Below are 18,440 nucleotides of genomic sequence, written 5' to 3'. Positions count from 1 at the left end.
TCCTAATTATACATATACAATAATGGAGTCTAAATTAGCTGTTACCGCTCAAGAAAGAGATCTTGGAGTCCTTGTGTATAGTTTTCTGAGATCATCCACTCAGTGTGCAGCGACAGTCAAAAAAGTGAATAGAATGTTGGGAATCATCAAGAAAGGGATAGATTATAAGACAGAAAATATCATATTGCCTCTATATAAATCCATGGTACACCCACACTTTGAATACTGTATGCAGATGTGGTCTCCCCTTCTCAAAAAAGATATATTGAAATTGGAAAAGGTTTGGAAAAGGGCAACAAAAATGATTAGGGGTATAGAACAGCTTCCATATGAGGAGAGAGTAATAAGACTGGGACTTTTCAGCTTGGAAAAGAGGCGACTAAGGGGGGATATGATAGAGGTCCATAAAATCATGAGTGGTATAGAGAAAGTAAATAAGGAAGTGTTATTTACTCCTCATAATACAAGAACAAGGGGCCACCAAATGAAATTAGTAGGTAGCAGGTTTAAAACAAACACAAGAAAGTATTTTTTCACACAACGCACTGTCAACCTCTGGGACTCCTTGCCAGAGGGTGTTGTGAAGGCCAATACTATAACAGGTTTCAAAAGGGAGCTAGATAGATTCATGGAAGATAGGTCCACCAGTAGCTATTAGCCACGATGGGCAGGAATGGTGTCCCTAGCCCCTGTTTGCCAGAAGCTTGGATTGGGTGACAGGGCATGGATCACTTGGTGATAACCTGTCTGTTCATTCCCTTTGGGGCACCTGCCATTGGCCACTGTCAGAGGACAGGATACTGGGCTTGATGGACCTTTGGTCTGGCCCAGTATCGCCGTTCTTATTGTTTGTAGGAGTGTTAGCATCAGTCTCCTGGCCAAATTCCAATTTGGATAATTACAGTTTGCCAAAGTAAATTTCCTATGGCATTTTCAGCTGCAAGTGGTGTCCTTCACTTTTTGACCTGTTACATAGAGTTTCCTGTACACTGTTAAACAGCTGTCATGTTCTACCCTAGAGAAGATGAAGTGATCTCAACTTTATTGTAAAAAGAAAAGGAGTACTTGTGGCACCTTAGAGACTAACCAATTTATTTGAGCATAAGCTTTCATGAGCTACAGCTCACTTCATCGGATGCTGTAGCTCACGAAAGCTTATGCTCAAATAAATTGGTTAGTCTCTAAGGTGCCACAAGTCCTCCTTTTCTTTTTGCGAATACAGACTAACACGGCTGCTACTCTGAAACCAACTTTATTGTGTGATCCAGCTATTACTTTGTCCTCCTTTTTGACTTTGTAGCAACCACATTTATACAGATATGCCAACTTTCCAGGCAGTCAAAAGGCTGGGTGTTTCTCCAAGCATCACCCCCAGAATTATGATAGCCACATCCTCTATGGCAAATCTTAAATAATCCAGTGTATGATGTATTGCTATGAGGGTTGCTTAGTTCTACCTTTGGTCTTTTGCACAGCAGGTATCTAGCATCTCATGCTCTCCATATTTCTTGTCAGGTCTGCTGTTGATAAAATAACCTTCACTTCAGTTCTACAGATTTCTGAGGGCCCCCTTTATGATTAATAATCTGCACTGTTTTCAGTTTTAGAAAAAGCACTTTAGTTACTGGAACAGAAATGTCTTTATTCTTCTAACTAGTGCGCCTGTTGGTAAAAGTGATTGAAACGTGAGTTTGAAGTGTTTGTGGAGGACAAATGGGCTTATACCATGTGTGCTAAGATAGGCCCAAATTAACACCCCCAATTATATAATAGAAACTGCTACTCAGTCTCCACTGAAATAATGCAAGTAGCCCCTCTCCGGTGTAGTCTTTGAGGCTGTTAGGCAACTACTCTGTCAGGCAGTGGATTTTTTTATACCACATGTAACTGGAGTTCTTTCTTAACAGATCCAGTTTGCTGACCAAAAGCAAGAATTTAACAAGCGCCCAACGAAAATCGGTCGCCGTTCTCTGTCCCGTTCCATCTCTCAATCATCTACAGATAGCTACAGCTCAGGTAGGTACCGCTGCTGGCTCCCTTCTGTCCGTGTGTCTTTTTAAGCTGCAAGTGCTCTTTTGTCCATTTGTCTGCCGGCCTCATAGTTTTTCCTTCATACCTCAATGACAGGGAGGGGCAAACTTTTTGGGCCGAGGGCCACATTGGGGTTGTGAAACTGTATGGAGGGCTAGGTAGGGGAGGCTGTGCCTCCCCAAACAGCCTGGCCCGCGCCCCCATCCGCCCTCAGAACCCCCAACCCATCCAACCCCCCCCCTGCTCCTTGTCCCCTGACCGCCCCCTCTTGGGACCCCCCACCCCTAACCACCACCCCCTGGTATTCCACCCCCCATCCAACCCCCCATCCCCTGACTGCCCTGACACCTGTCCAACCCCCAGCCCCCTGACAGGCCCCTGTCCAACCCCCCCGCCCCCACGCCTATCCAACCCCCCCGTTCCCCAGCCCCTGACCGGGCCCTAACCTCCTCCACATCCAACCGCCCCCTATCCCCTGACCTCTACCCCCCTCCCCCGCCACCCACTTACCATGCTGGTCAGAGCAGCAGGAGCTCGCAGCCCCGCCCCCCAGCTGGAGCCAGCCCCACTGCCGAGCAGGAGCGGCTGGCCAGAGTGCTGGCAGCATGGCTGGGGGAGAGGGCACAGAAGTGGAGGGGCTGGGGGCTAGCCTCCCCGTCCAGGAGCTCAAGGGTCAGGCAGGACAGTCCCGCGGGCCATAGTTTGCCCACCTCTGCTCTATGAGGTTTAGGAAAGGGGATGAAGAGAGAATGTGTTGCTGTTTTCCTCTTTCCATATACAATTGGCACTTGGATGCTATACTAAATGGGTTTCTTACACAGAGTCTGGCTTAAAACACAGATTTAGGCTTCCCTGACTCTCTAACCCCACTGCTCCCTCTCAAATCCCTCATGTGTCTTTCCAGCTCCTCCTCCTTCCTTCCAAGGCTCTGTGCAACTTCACACCCAGCTTACAACTGTGCTTGTATTTCATCGTGTTCCTCCACATTAGCTGTCCTAATTGTTCTTCGAGTATGTGTCAGCATGGATCCCACTATAGTCGCTCGTGTGCAACATCAGTCTTTTGAACACAAGAACTAAGGGTCACCCAATGAAATTAATAGGGAGCAGGTTTAAAACAAACAAAAGGAAGTACTTCACACAATGCACAGTCAACCTGTGGAACTCCTTGCCAAGGGATGTTGTGAAGGCCAAGACTATAACAGGGTTCAAAAAAGAACTAGATAAGTTCCTGAAGGATAGGTCCATCAATGGCTATTAGCGAGGATGGGTAAAAATGGTGTCCCTAGCCTCTTTTTCCCAGAAGCTGGGAATGGGTGATGGGCTGGATCACTTGATAATTACCTGGTTTGTTCATTCTCTCTGAAGCACCTGGCATTGGTCAGTGTCAGAAGACAGGATACTGGGCTAGATGGACCTTTGGTCTGACCCAGTAGGGCCTTTCTTACATTTTTATGTATGTTCTTATGTTATGAACAGCAGCATCCATTGGAACTGCACGTACTTCCATATGAAGGCATAAAGGGTGGAGTGGCTCAGTTCCTTCTGTCCGTGGCTGTGAGATGGAACCTGGTCTGTCTCCAGTGTACTAATCTATAACTCCAGCTAAGCCTCTCAGAATTCTTGAAAATAAATAAATAAATCAGACCTCTTCTGCTTCCTTTGAAGAACCGCTGTGAATGAACTCAGCCCATTTGGAGTGATTTTTGATGGCGAGAGTCCCCTGTTCTGGATGCCTTAACATGACAGACTCTAAACCTGTGGGCTTCAAGGCCTACCCTTCCTGTAGCAGGCTACTTCCATTAAGATACGCACAGTGGATGCCTCTTCTGTTTGTGAGAGAGTCATATACCTGGTAGGTGACAGATGTGCTGCTCGTTCTCTTCCAAGCTGTGCAAGCCGTGGGACGCACAACAGAAGCGTCATTTGTTGGAACAAACTATGAAGATCTTTTTGGACCTAGAGGAGACAGGTACCAGAGCCCACCAGGTAACGAACCGACCACCTTCCTTGAGTGCCCTGTCTAGCAGATACACAATGCCTAAAGCCAGCTTAGAGAAGACAGCACTGAGAAAAGACTCTAAGCCAACGTCTCCAGAATCAAAGTGCAGCACCAAGAGAGGCTTCCCTGAACACAAGGACAGAGACTCCAGATGGAGCTCAGTGTCTTCTCACAAGGAAAGTCCACATAAGACTTTGGAGGAAAACCACTGAGCCCCACACAGCATTGAGAGGTAGTGATGAGGGACCACCTACCACTGAAGCACAGAGGAAAAGTTCACTGGCATCAGTGACACAACCTTCAGCATTTATGCCTTTAACAGACTCACTGAGGATGCTCAGTATTCCCCTGGAAGAACTTAGAACTGAGATACTTGAAGCAGTATTGAAGCAGATCCTGGTACTGAGAGTGTCGTTTTCCTCAGTGCTGCCACTAGAGGAGATCTGTTCCTCTTCTCTGCTTGTTCTCACCTCCTTTGAGCAGAGAATCCTCTCTCCAGAGTTCCCTGGGTAACACAATAGAAAGACCTTAGTAGCTCTGGCTCTCCCTGAAGAACTCAGCAACCGTCACATCAGGAATGTCACTGGACTGGCCAATATCAGATAAGCCTGCCATAACTCTATGGCATGGTGCTGTGGCTCTGTTGAGCTTGGTGGGATCTGCCTTCGTAAGCTTCTAGGAGCCAATCTCATCTCATTCTGGGAAGAGAGAGAGTGACCATGCTCCCCAAAGGCACTGTTGGCCAGACCATCAACACTGGGTCTTGGGAAAAAGCAATAACAATGTTCTACCTCACCACCTAAGAACCTTTCATCTTCGTCACCCAATGCAGCAGTGTCATCAGTGCTGTTGTCAGTGCTGTGTGACTTCAAATAATTTCAAGAACTACTTATGACAATCGCAGAGATGCTAGAAATAGAGACATCTGTCATACAAGAAAAATCTCCTAAAATTTTCAACATACTGACATCTTTGGGCCTGTGGGGATTTCTCACCCAATGAAGAACTGCTTGATCCCAGTAAAGTCTTGTGGCAAATGCCTGCCATGATACCTACCACTCACCCAAGAAGGATAGCAAAGCATTACCAAGCCCCTCAGAAGGGTTTGAGTACTTCTACGTCCATCCCAAAACAGGCTCTGTGGTTGTTTCACCTGTGCATGAGCAATCCAAGTCCAATAAAAGCACCCCAAAGGACAAAGGCCTAAAGAAGCTTGATCAGTTTTGGAGGAAATTCTACTCCTCTGCCTTCCTCCCACTGTGGGTGGCAAGCTCAGGCCTTTCTGGTCAAATATAACATTTTGACCTAGGACAGGGTGACACCTTTTCAGTCCCATCTGAGAATAGGGAAGAGCTCAAATAAATAGTTAGAAGGTCCATTAGTGGCCAAGGCAGCCCTACACTTGGCAATAGACACTTCAGACACCACTGTCAGATCTAGGGTCATGGCAATGACAATGCACAGAGCATCATGGCTTCAGGCATTGGGCATGCCCAGGGAAGTGCAGGCCTTAATCAAAGAACTGCCCTCTGAAGTCATGGAACTAATCAACAAGTGGACAGGCAAAGCTCTGCACTTCTTAATGGACTCTAAGGCCATTTTGTGCTCCCTGGGGATCTGCACCCCAGCCCTGTACCACAAACCATAACATCATCAACCCCAGCCTAGCCAGAGGAACAGATTTTATCACACCAAGCAGCCTCACTATCATGCTAGGCAGAACCCAAATGAGACAGGCGTCAGCAGCTTTCCTCATTGGTGACACACCCATTCCCAGAGTGCATCAGCAAATTTGTTGAGATTGTCAGGGGCTGCAACAGAGCCAGTCCTAAGAGCATGACTAGGGCCCGACCCAAATTCACGGCCACGAAAAACGTGTCACGGACCATGAAATCTGGTCTTTTGTATGCTTTTACCCTATACTATACAGATTTCGTGGCAGGAGACCAGCGTTTCTCAAAGTGGGGGTCCTGACCCGAAAGGGAGCTGTGGGGGAGGGGGGCCGCAAGATTATTTTAGGGGGGTCACGGTATTGCCACTTTTACTTCTGCACTGCCTTCAGAGCTGGGCAGCCAGAGAGTGGCAGCTATTGGCCAGGTGTCCAGCTCTTAAAGCAGCACCCTGCCAGCAGCAATGCAGAAGTAAGCGTGGTAATGTGGCTCTGCCTTCAGAGCTGGGCTTCTGGCCAGCAGCCACCGCTCTCCAGCTGCCCAGCTCTGAAGGCAGAGCCGCTGCCAGAGCAGCACAGAAGTAAGGGTAGCAGTACCGCAACCCCCCTTACAATAACCTTGCAACCACCACACAACTCCTTTTTGGGTCAGGATCCCTACAATTACAACACTGTGAAATTTCAGATTTAAATAGCTGAAATCATTAAATTCATGATTTTTAAAATCCTATGACTATGAAATTGACCAAAATGGACCATGAATTTGGTAGGGCCCTAAGCATGACCTTCGGAAGTCACCTCGCCCTTTCCCCTGGGTGTGGTCTGCCATAAGCAAACATGCAGTAACCAATCAGAAATGATTGCCATAGAATTCTATCATAGAACCAATATTTCACTAATGAGGGATTCCCACAATAGATCTATTCATTACAGAAGACATGAACTTCTGACTGAACTTCTGCTCCAGAGAGAGCTTCTTACTAGACACCTTCCTGCTATAGTGGTCTCAAGGCCTCCTCTATGCCTTTCCACCAATTCCCTGATACCCAGGATAATATCCAAAATCAGACTGGACAAGACCACCCTGATAGCTCTCTACTGGACAAGGCAAATTTGACTGTTAGACCTATTGCAAATGTCCAGTCAGCCTCCTATCCATCTCCCAGTCCACCCAAACACGAAATCTCAGAATCATGGTCAGCTGTTGCACCCAGAACTGTAGTTGTGGCACCTGACTTCTTGGATGTTGGCAGGTTGAGCGTTACTGATAGGGACTGTTCTTGACAGGTTCAAGAAATTCTCATACATAGCATTAAGCCCTGTACTAGGATGATCTCCTCCAAATGAAAAAGGCTTTTCCTTGGGCAACCCAATACAATCTGGACCCAGGAGAGGTCCTGATACCAAGGATCCTGAAATACATGCTGCACTTAAAACAAGCTGAACTAACATTTAGTTCTCTCAAAGTCCACCTTGCAGTAATATCAGCTGCAGTGGTATTAAAATTCTTCAGGGTCCTCCTGTTTACTTATTCACATGTTAGAGGCCCAGTTCCTGCATGGGATCTCACCACTGGCCTCTTGAAATTTATGGAGCCTCTTTTTCAAGCTCCTGTTGGATTGCTCGATGCACCACCTTACTCTTAAGACAGTTTTTTCTGGTTGCTGTCACCTCAGCCAGGAAGGTCAGCCAGTCTAAGCCCTTATGGCTGAATCTCCTCACACATTCTTCCATAGAGACAAAGTTGTGTTGAGACCACACCCTAAGTTCATATCTAAAGTGGTCTGAAAATTTCACTTGAATTAACCATTTAACCTGCCAGTCTTCTCCCAAAACAACACTCAATGCTAGGGGAGAAGCAGCTACACTCTCCGAATAGTTCAAGAACTTTGCTCTATTACCATAACATGACTGAGCCTGTCTCCTCACCTATTCGTGGTTATATCCTGCTCATCAAAAGGCCAAGCCGTCTCATCACAGACAAACACACCGCATGATCCACTCAGATTTTATCTGCTATCAGATAGTTCTTCTTCGAGTGCTTGTTCATGTCGATTTCAATCAGGTGTGTGCACGCACGTGTATGCTGGCTGGAATATTTTTCCCTTAGCAGCATCTGTCGGGTCGGCCTGGGCGCCCCCTGGAGTCACGCCCTCATGACGCCTAATATAGAGCCCTCCGACCCCGCCACCCCTTCAGTTCCTTCTTATCGACAGTGACAGTGGCTGGAACTTCCCTTGGCTCTTGCTCAGCAAGTTTTCTTCTCTATTCCATGTATATAGTTAGTTAGTTCTTAGTAGTACTCCAGTTAATAGTTTAGTATAGTAGTTGGGGGTTCCCTCCGGCCCTGATGCCGTGGCATGCTGCGGTCCCCAGGCTTCAAGAACTGCGTGGCTTGCGCCAAGTGCATGCCGAAGAGTGACTCGCACTCATCATGTCTTTGGTGCTTGGGGGAGACCCATCAGAAAGATCCTTGTAAGATCTGCTGTGAGTTCTGCCCAAGAACACTTAAAGAAAGGGAACAGTGGCTGAAGGTGATCCTCATGGAGGCAGCCCTACACCCCCACTCTGACCCTACGGCGTCGTCCTCGACACGGAGCGCCCTGGTGCCGTTGGCGACTTTGACGCCAAGGAAGGACTCCTCCAGGGACTCTCGGCACCGCCAAAGCTCCTCACGGGCCCATCTGATAGTAGGCACCGCTCCCACTTGCTGGTGTCTCAAAAGAAGAAAAAGCAGGATGACCGTTCTCCTCCGGCTAAGCCTCGAGACGTGCAACCCCAGGTGGGCCACTCCTCGGCCTTTTCTTCTGGGGCCATGTCAACTCCTGTCCAGGTGAGGCGGTCGAGTCTGGCCCCACCTCAATCACCGGCGCCTACACAGCAGCTGGAGCTCCCGTCCACGCCGGAAGCAAACTAGGCTGCTAGAGAGCTCCTCCACCTGACGACACCGTTCTCACCTGCCAAGGAGGAACCCTCAGCGCTGATGGAGCCACGTCCTCTGGTGCACTCTAAGGGAAAGCCGACTATGGGGTCAAGGCACTCCCCTTTGCCTTGTCCATTGGCACGTACACGCTCCGACAGAGAGCCTTCCCGCTCCCCGAGCTCTCAACGTTTGAGGAACCGAGCATCAGCTCCTCCATGGTCTTCAGTGTCTGAGACCTCGGAGTCAGAGCCCGACTCCTACCACTTGAGTAGGAGCAGAAGCCATAGAGCGAGATTGGGCAGAGACAGATGGGAGCATCTGGCATGACCTCCACAGTGGCAGAATCCGCCTCAGTGGCCCTTCTGGACTCCCTGGGCTTATCACCAGGGCCAGGGAGGAACCCAGGGCCACGCTCAGGGACATCTCCAGTGGCCTCCACTACTTTCGTGCCACCTTCCGCTGTGCATCCGCCCCCGGCACCTACGGTCCTGACGCCTTTGCCTCCAGCCCTGTTGTCAACTCTGGCACCGTGCTCGGCTCCAACTTTGGCACCGGCCTTCACGACGTCGACGCACCCGTCCCCCATGCCTGCACCGTTGTTGACGTCGACCTCGATGCAGGCACCTACAGCCCCAGTGCCGATGTCGGCACCGGGCCGGGTGGCTCCTGTGAGCGTGCCGACACAGTTCCCTCCAGTGAGACTGATGCCAATGTTTGCTACGATGGCTATGGCCCTGGCACCGTCTTCAGCACCGCCTCCTCCAACGCTGCCCCAGGAGTCACGTGACCCCTCCAGGGCAGACGGTAGAGAGCTTCCACTGCTGGCACATGCTTCCTCCTCCTCGTCGCTGGACAAAGTGATGGCAGGGACGACCATAGCTCCTGCGTTAGGGGATAACAGTCCTACAGCAGTTGCTCCGCAGGGCTGCCCAGGGTCTGGGCATCAAGGTCGAGGAGGTGGTAGAGGACACAAATCCCACGGTAGACATCCTCGCACCCTCGGGGCCTTCACGGGTAGCATTACCCCTCATAAAGACAGTGGTGGACACCACTAAGACCCTGTGGCACGGCATCCCTGTCACCCACTGCCAAACGTAATGAGTGGTGGTATTTCGTCCCCTCCAGGAGCTTTGAGCATTTCTTCTCCCATCCGCCTCCAGACTCGCTAATGGTCAATGTGGCTAACCAGAGGGAGAGACAAGGTTTCCAAGGTCCTTCCCCAAAGAATAGGGATGCTAAATGCCTGGACCTCATGGGTAGAAAAGTCTACTCCATTTGCAGTCTACAACTCCGTATTGCTAACCAGCAGGCCATTGTGAGCAGGTACTCTTATAACACCTGTTCTTCAATGGCGAAGTTCATGGAGCTCGTCCCTTCGGACTCTCAGTCAGAGTTCACCACCTTGGTGGTAGAAGGGAAATTAGTCTCCTGTGCTTCCATGCAGGCAGCTTTAGACGCTGCCATGAGAGTCCTAGCGACAGGGGTGGCTATGCAGTGGGGGGCCTGGTTGCAAGTCTCAGGGTTACCCTATGAAGTCCAACAGACAATTCGGGACCTCCCATTTGAGGATGAGACTCTCTTTTCAAAAAAGACGAACAAACGGCTCCACAGCCTAAAAGATTCCAGAGCCACCCTCAGATCTTTGGGCTTGCCTACCGCTGCCACACAGTGTAGACACTTCCGCCCACAACCTTCTCAAAGGTTCCAGCAGCAGAACTGCCAGGACTATTCTAGGAGGAGGAACCGGAGCGGTAGGAGAAGGCAACATCCCTCCACTAATCAAGGCCAGGCCAAACCGCCCTCTGGCCCTAAATTGGCCTTTTGAAGGTGTGGTCGAGGACAGCGCACCAGACCAGAGACTGGATCTACACCATCTTACCTTTTTCCTCCCGACTATCCCCTTTCTACCGTGCGTGGTCCTGTATTACTTTAGACTGCAGGGTGCTTCACACGGTAGAGAGGGGATACTCCATCCAATTCTGTGCCCTCCTGCCCTTCCACCCCCTTTCCCTGTTCCTTTTCAGGGACCCTTCTCACGAGCAACTTCTCATTCAGGAGGTGCAATCGCTCCTAGCACTGGGGGTGGTGGAGGAGGTTTCACTGGAGCACAGGGGCGAGGGTTTCTATTCCTGCTATTTCCTAATACCGAAGGCCATCAGGCCTATCCTGGACCGGCGCGACCTCAACAAGTTCATGAGGAAACTCAGGTTCCGCATGGTTTCCCTGACCTCCATTATCCCTTCACTGGATCCAGCAGACTGATATGCCGCCCTCGACTTGAAGGACGCGTATTTTCACATAGCAATAGCTCAAAACCACAGAAAGTGCCTCAGGTTTGTGGTCAACAGTTCCCATTACCAATTTACTGTCCTCCTGTTCGGCCAGTCAGCAGCACCTTGAGTCTTAACCAAGTGTATGGCAGTCGTCGCTGCCTTTCTGCGGCGACATCAGGTACAGGTATTCCCATACCTCAACGACTGGCTGATCAAAGGCCGATCCAGGTCTCAGGTGGCATTCATCAGAGCCACCTTCGAGAATCTGGGCCTCCTACTGAACAAGGCAAAATTGACTCTGTCCCTGGTCCAGAGGATAGAGTTCATAGGAGTGGTTCTGGACTCAACCTAAGCCAGGGCATTCCTCCTACAGGCGAGATTCCAGGCCCTTGACGCCATGATCCAGGTACTCAGGCAGTTCCCCACCACCACTGTGAGAAATTGTCTCAAACTTCTCGGTCACATGGTGGCCTGTACGTACGTGGTTTGGCACACCAGACTCAGGCTTCAACCACTGCAGTCGTGGCTTGCATCAGTGTACAGACCTGCCAGGGACAGTTTGGGCAGGATTGTGACCCTGCCTCTCTCTATCCTTGACTCGCTCCTGTGGTGGGCGGACGCTCAGGAGCTGTGCTCAGGCGTTTCCTTTGCTGCCCCACAACCATCCCTAGCACAAGTGACAGACGCGTCAGATTTGGGGTGGGAAGCTCATCTGGGGGACCACAGGACTCAGGGCCTCTGGTTACAGACAGATCTCCGTCTTCATATCAATGTCAGGGAGCTCAGGGCAGTACGCCTAGCATGTCAGTCATTCCGCCCGTATTTGGCAGGTCGATGTGTATCAGTCATGACGGACAATACAACCGTGATGTTCTATATCAACAAATTGGGGTGCATGCTCCTCTCCCCTTTGCAAGGAAGCCCTCAGGTTATGGGACTTTTGTATAGAGCAGTCAGTCGATCTACAGGCATCATATCTTCCAGGGGTCCAGAATGAGCTGGTGGACCGTCTCAGCTGGTCTTTTCACAGCCACGAGTGGTCCCTTCGCCCGGATGTCACAACCTCGCTCTTCCAGAGTTGGGGCTGTCCCCTGATGGACCTCTTCGCCACGTGACACAACAGGAAGTGTCAGCAGTTCTGCTCCTTCCAGAATCACAGTCCATTGGGGGGGTCCACTTTGATACGCCTTCCCACCCTTACCACTCATCCACAAGATCCACAGAGATCAGGCTCAGGTCATTCTCATAGCACCAGCCTGGCCCCGCCAGCATTGGTACACGTCTCTCCTAGACATGTCAGTGCAAGCCCCAATTACCCGGCCACTTTTCCCGGACCTTCTCACGCAGGATCATGGGCAGCTCCAGCACCCAAACCTGTAGTCGCTACACCTCACAGCATGGAGGCTCCATGGCTGAATCCATTCGAGCTGTTCAGAACAAGTCAGACAGGTTCTCCTGGGCAGCAAGAAAGCCTCCACTAGGGCTATGTACCTGGCCAAGTGGAAGAGATTTTCAATCTGGTCAGCTCAGTACAACTTTCCCCTGGCGCTAGCCTCAGTGCCCCAGATTTTGGATTATCTTTTCCACGTAAAGCAGGAAGGTCTCTCCTTGTCTTCTATAAGAGTACACCTGGCTGCCATCTTGGCTTTCCATCCGGGGGTACAGGGCCGCTCAGTTTTCGCTAACCCCCTGGTCAGTTGCTTCCTGAAGGGCCTTGACAGGTTGTACCCGCTTGCCCACCAACCAGTTCCTGCTTGGGACCTTAACTTGGTCCTCTCTAGGCTCATGGGGCATCCCTTTGAGCCTCTAGCAACATGCTCCCTGCTCTACCTTTCCTTCAAGGTTGCATTCCTAGTGGCGATAACATCAGTTCTTCTTCACTCAGCGCACAGTCAACCTGTGGAACTCCTTGCCTGAGGAGGTTGTGAAGGCTAGGACTATAACAGGGTTTAAAAGAGAACTGGATAAATTCATGGAGGTTAAGTCCATTAATGGCTATTAGCCAGGATGGGTAAGGAACGGTGTCCCTAGCCTCTGTTTGTCAGAGGGTGGAGATGGATGGCAGGAGAGAGATTACTACATCATTACCTGTTAAGTTCACTCCCTCTGGGGCACCTGGCATTGGCCACTGTCAGTAGACAGGATACTGGGCTGGGCGGACCTTTGGTCTGACCCAGTATGGCCATTCTTATGTTCTCATCAGCCTGGAGGGTGTCTGAGCTCAGGGCTCTAACGTCTGAACTGCCCTACACCATGTTTTTTAAGGTCAAGGGTCAGCTCAGGCCCCATCCAGCCTTCCTCCCATAGGTTGTATCGCAGTTCCACATCTACCAGGACATTTTCCTCACGGATTTCTACCTCAAGCCTCATGCTTGTAGCAGGGAGCAGAGACTCCACACTCTCGATGTCCATAGAGCGCTAGCCTTTTACATTGAGAGGACGAAACCGTTCAGGAAGTCGGTACAGCTCTTTGTCGCAGTAAGGATGAAGGGCCAGCCTGTTTCGACACAGCGCATTTCATCATGGATTGTGGCCTGCATTGCCGAGTGCTACAATCTAGCAGGGATCCCAGCGCCCCTGATAACGGCACACTCTACAAGGGCGCAGGCTTCATCAACAGCTTTCCCGGCTCAGGTCCCCACCCAGGAAATCTGGAAGGCAGCGACGTGGTCATCAATACACACCTTTGTCACACACTATGCGATTACTAGGCAGGCCAGAGATGATGTGGCCTGTGGCAGAACAGTACTGCAATTAGTGGACAGCTCCGACCCCAGCTCCTAATTTTGCTTGGGAGTCACGTGGTTGGAATCGACATGAAGAAGCACTCGAAGAAGAAAAAACAGCTACTCACCTTCTCATAACTTGTTCTTCGAGATGTGTTGTTCATGTCCATTCCAATACCCGCCCTCCTACCCCTCTGTCGGAGTAGCCGGCAAGAAGGAACGGAAGGGGTGGCAGGTCGGCAGGGCCATATAGGCCAACCCGATGGATGCTGCTAAGGGAAAAATCTTCCGGCCAACATGCACATGCGCGCGCGCACACCTGATTGGAATGGACATGAACAACACATCTCGAAGAACAACAGTTACGAGAAGGAGAGTAACGGGTTATTTTCCTTCCAAAAATGAAGGCGCACTCCCTCAGGGCACAGGCAGCAGCAGCAGCCTCCTTTGGAACCGTGCCAGTATCTGAGCTCTCTAAGGCATCTCCATGGAGCAACCCACTGACCTTTGTTAAACCGTGTTATGACCGTGTCATGATAGCCAGGTCTGTTGCCAAGTTGAGGAGGGCAGTGCTTCAATCATTATTTGACCAATGCAGCTGGAAGTATTCATCCCCACTCTCCAGGGAGGATACTGCTTGCCAGTCACTTACAGTGGGATCCACGCTGACGTATTCAAAGAACAAATGAATTGTTACCCTACAGTAACTGGTTCTTTGAGTTATGGTCTTTGGGGCAAGTCCCACAACCGGCTCTCCATCCCTTCTAGTCAGAGTGCTCATCAACACGGGCTTTGAACTGGGGGGAACTGAGATAGGGTCGCGGCTGCCCCACACCTTATGCCCTTGTACAGAAGCGCAATGCGGCACGGGGCACATTCCCTTGACAGATTGCTATGCAAAAGGTCTGAGCTTGCATATATGAGATGCATGTGCACCTATGGTGGGATCCACACTGACTACAGCATTTTGAAAAACCACAGTTACAGAAGGATAATTAACTTCTTTCCCGTTGTCTTCTCCCACTTTTGGCTTTATGGCCTCTGTCTTGCTGCACCTACGTTTGGAACATCCTCCCATGCTGTGTATTCCAAATGTCCTTCCTCTCCTGTCCCTCCTGAAAACCCACTCCTCTGAGAAGCCACCTATGCTGAACTCCCTGACAATGTCTCATATCTGAACCATTGACTCAGTTTCTCTGAATGAGACTATGAAGTTTTGGGGGTAGGGGCTCTATGTTTTTCATACTCTCTAAATAACAGATGGAGAATTCACCTTGTAGTTTGGGGGCAGCCTAGTTACAAGTGGGCTTGATCATTAATGACTTGAGGCTGTTTTTTCTAATTCTTGGACTCTCTTTCTATTGTTGCAGAAGAGAGGCCCAAACAGCTGAGTGTGGGCTCTTCCCTGCCACACTCAGCACAGGCAAATGCCAAGGGAACTCTCTCTGCCCCCAAGGAAGCAATGAAGATATGGCTAGCTCATCCAGGTGTAGTAGGGTTTTCACCCACATGTTTGTACTTGGGATGCCACGTTCCTTAATACTATAATCCACTGCTTTGCCCCTGTACTGTGTGAACACTCACCCTGCGGCTGACCTATTTCTCCCACGGTGCCTGTATTTCCTCACAGTGGGTTCCTAGGAGGTGCAAAGGAACAATGCATGCTGTGTCCTTCCCATACAAATATTATCCCAGACTCAGTGTTCACCATACCAGTTATACGGACAAGTATGTCTCAGTGAACTCTTAAATCTAACTATACCCCACATGGTAACACAAGCTTTAAGTTTTTTCTTGTCTAAAATTCTGATTGCTTGTCTAATTTCGCTCCATGCATCTGAAGAACTGTGTTTTTTACCCACGAAAGCTTATACCCAAATAAATTCCAGGGAACTGGGATTGTTTAGCCTGCGGAAGAGAAGAATGAGGGGGGATTTGATAGCTGCTTTCAACTACCTGAAAGGGGGTTCCAAAGAGGATGGATCTAGAGTGTTCTCAGTGGTAGCTGATGACAGAACAAGGAGTAATGGTCTCAAGTTGCAGTGGGGGAGGTTTAGGTTGGATATTAGGAAAACTTTTTCACTAGGAGGGTGATGAAACACTGGAATGCGTTACCTAGGGTGGTGGTGGAATCTCCTTCCTTAGATATTTTTAAGGTCAAGCTTGACAAAGCCCTGGCTGGGATGATTTAGTTGGGGATTGGTCCTGCTTTGAGCAGGGAGTTGGACTAGATGACCTCCTGAGGTCCCTTCCAACCCTGATATTCTATGATTCTATGAAATCTGTTAGTCTTTAAGGTGCCACCAGACTCCACGTTGTTTTTGTGGATACAGACTAACATGGCTACCCCTTTGAAGCTTTAAGTTGGCACTAAGGTTTAGAATTTCTCTAATATAGATCTGTGAGAGCTAATCAGTATTTTAATGTGAATATTTGGTATGACTGTCATTTTTTAAAGACTAATATTTCTTCAATTTGTCAGTACTCCAGACCCATAGTTGAAAGAGCTCTGAGTGATTTCCTGTGAGCTCTCCTCCATCTTACTTAGTCTCTCCCATTACAGCATCAGCATTTTAATTTGTATTAATAAAACAGTGCATTTTTGTGCTAATGCAAAGTGCTGGGTTGACAGCCCTGGAGACTGAAGCCCTCTGTTCCGAGGACAGTTGCATTTGCAGGTAGCGGAGACTCCCATCAATGTGCCTCATCCTTGACCTGGAGAGAGGGATTTTAGAGCCAAAAGGGGAGTTTAGTTGACAGGCCCATTGAGTCCTGGCACCTCTGCACAGAATGGGCGGCAGTTATGCTGTTCTTGTGATGTGAACTCCAGTCCCTCTAAAGGAATGGGTCTGAATGAGACCCTCCAAATTCATTTCATGTAAAACACCGAAGAATCATCTCAATATATCAACTTGCAGTCACTACACTATTACTAATGACCAATGATAATCATTCTTTCTGCTTTCTTTAAAGTGGCAAAGACCTCTCTTGTGTCCAAGTTAATCAAATGATCATTTTTTAGTTAAGGCTGGGATTTCCAAAGGGACCTGAGGAGTTAGGTCCCCAGCAATTGAGCAGAGCGCCTAACTCCCTTAAATCCCTTAGAAGATTCCCAGTTGTATAGGTCACTGATGTGCTATAGGTGTGTCTCATGGGAGTACCTTGTTAAAAATTCTACCACTAAACTGAAGTCTGGGGGGAATTTCCCTGCCTCTAGGGTTTGCTGCTTTCTTGCTGTTGCTAACCAACTCTTAACAAAGGTGACTCAACCCCGAGGCTCCTAAAATACTTCTGAAGAGCCAATTATTTGCCTCTTTATCCCCCATGTCCCACTTTGTTATCCAATCTGAGGATGCTTTCCTGTATTTTCAAGTGCAAAGCATAAACACCTCCAGCAGCATATGGTGTAATATGTTTGTTTGCCAAGTGATTTACTTATTTATAGGCTTGGCAAAAGTTGATTTTTTTTGTAATTATGATGGATAATATTGATGTTCATTTTTAATCTTTTTTTATTTTTATCAATTAAAATTTTCACAGTTGCAAAAAGTTATGGGGTTAAAAATTGGAAAAATGCTTAATCTATTTAAATGTTCAAGAGTTGTAGGAAATAGGGGGATGGAGGGGCAGACAGTTTAATGACAGTTGACTTTGAGATGTAAAAAATTAAAACTTTATAACTCTTAGAACACATTATCAATGTCAAATGTCAAAATATACAAAGTAAATATCCTTAAATCATACTCTAAGTCTCAGCAGCATTTTTCTTTCTTCGACTATCTTGAAATTTAGATGATCATCTATTGAAATATTTTTATCGGTTTGTGTGTGTACAGTGAAATTGACATTTACCAATAAAAACCTAATACTTCGAAGCCTACTTATATAAAAATCCAATCCCTGTATTTCACTGAAAGAAAATTCAGACAGTTTTTGGCCCATGCAATGCTTTCAGTGTTGCGGCTGTATTTATACTTGTGGTAGTCATCTTGTGTGTCTTGTAGGTATGCCAAAAGGCTCACAGTACAGTTTCACGGCCAGTCTCCCCAGCTAGCTGTCACAGCAAGAGGGGGAAAGGCAGCTATTTGCAACTGTATGACCTGGCATTAGTCACAGTAGCAACGCAGCACAGCCTAGTGGTCTGCATGTCTCCGCCAGTGACTAAGTGGCTTGGCCTTTGGCAAATCATTTAATCTCCAGTGTCTGTTTTCCCCCTTCTGTAAAATCAGGCTAACCCTTACCTGCCTTGCAGTGGTGTTATGAGGATTAGTTAGTTAATATTTGTCCAGCGCTTTGAAGCGCTTAAGTGCTAAGTATTGTTGTTCACGCTACACACATAAATTGGTTATTGAAATGAGATTAAGTTAATAATATCTTTCGTTAAAGGAGATTGATTTCTTTCTCACGCTGTTTCATAACTTTAGTGGGGTCAAACGGAAAAGGACCAAGGTACATTTTCTATTAGCTTGTAATAGCCATCTTTAGGAGGTGCAGGTCATAGGGAGGATTAATTGGTTAGTGGGGGAAGTGCCCTTTTTTGGAATGTACCCTAGTTCCTCTTTTTATCACTGTTTAAAAAGAGTCTGGTGGTATCAGAAATCAGATTTTCCTGGATCCAAACCCTAAATCTGAGCATCCTTGAAGTTTGGGAAAGTTCCGATCCCCCTCTGGTTCCTGCCAGTTGGGTTCTAGTTTGCAGCTGTTTTCCCCTTTCTTGGCCACTGGATAACACTGCCTGGCAACTGCCATTTCTTTGACATCACTTAGCTTTGTTTTGCTTACTTGTAAATTGCTAAATGGGGGTCCTGACCTAAACT

The 18,440-nt window shown here is 48.5% G+C and overlaps 1 protein-coding gene across 6 annotated transcripts in view; it reads left to right on the top strand.

The window, feature by feature from the left end:
• Positions 1-18,440, top strand: part of AHCYL2 (adenosylhomocysteinase like 2) — a 212,018-nt gene that overhangs the window by 148,421 nt on the left and 45,157 nt on the right. For 3 of the 6 annotated variants that reach the window (XM_073328940.1, XM_073328942.1, XM_073328943.1), the window contains exons 2-3: positions 1,908-2,016; positions 14,994-15,110. In XM_073328940.1, coding sequence (XP_073185041.1) covers positions 1,908-2,016; positions 14,994-15,110 — 226 coding nt within the window. The remainder of the gene's footprint in view (positions 1-1,907; positions 2,017-14,993; positions 15,111-18,440) is intronic. The other 3 variants (XM_073328941.1, XM_073328945.1, XM_073328946.1) reach the window with 1 other exon arrangement.

This window comes from Lepidochelys kempii, chromosome 1 (assembly GCF_965140265.1).
Source record: "Lepidochelys kempii isolate rLepKem1 chromosome 1, rLepKem1.hap2, whole genome shotgun sequence".
NCBI lineage: Eukaryota > Metazoa > Chordata > Testudines > Cheloniidae > Lepidochelys > Lepidochelys kempii.
Note: the sequence above shows the minus strand (reverse complement) of the source record. Positions and strands in the feature narration are given on the sequence as shown.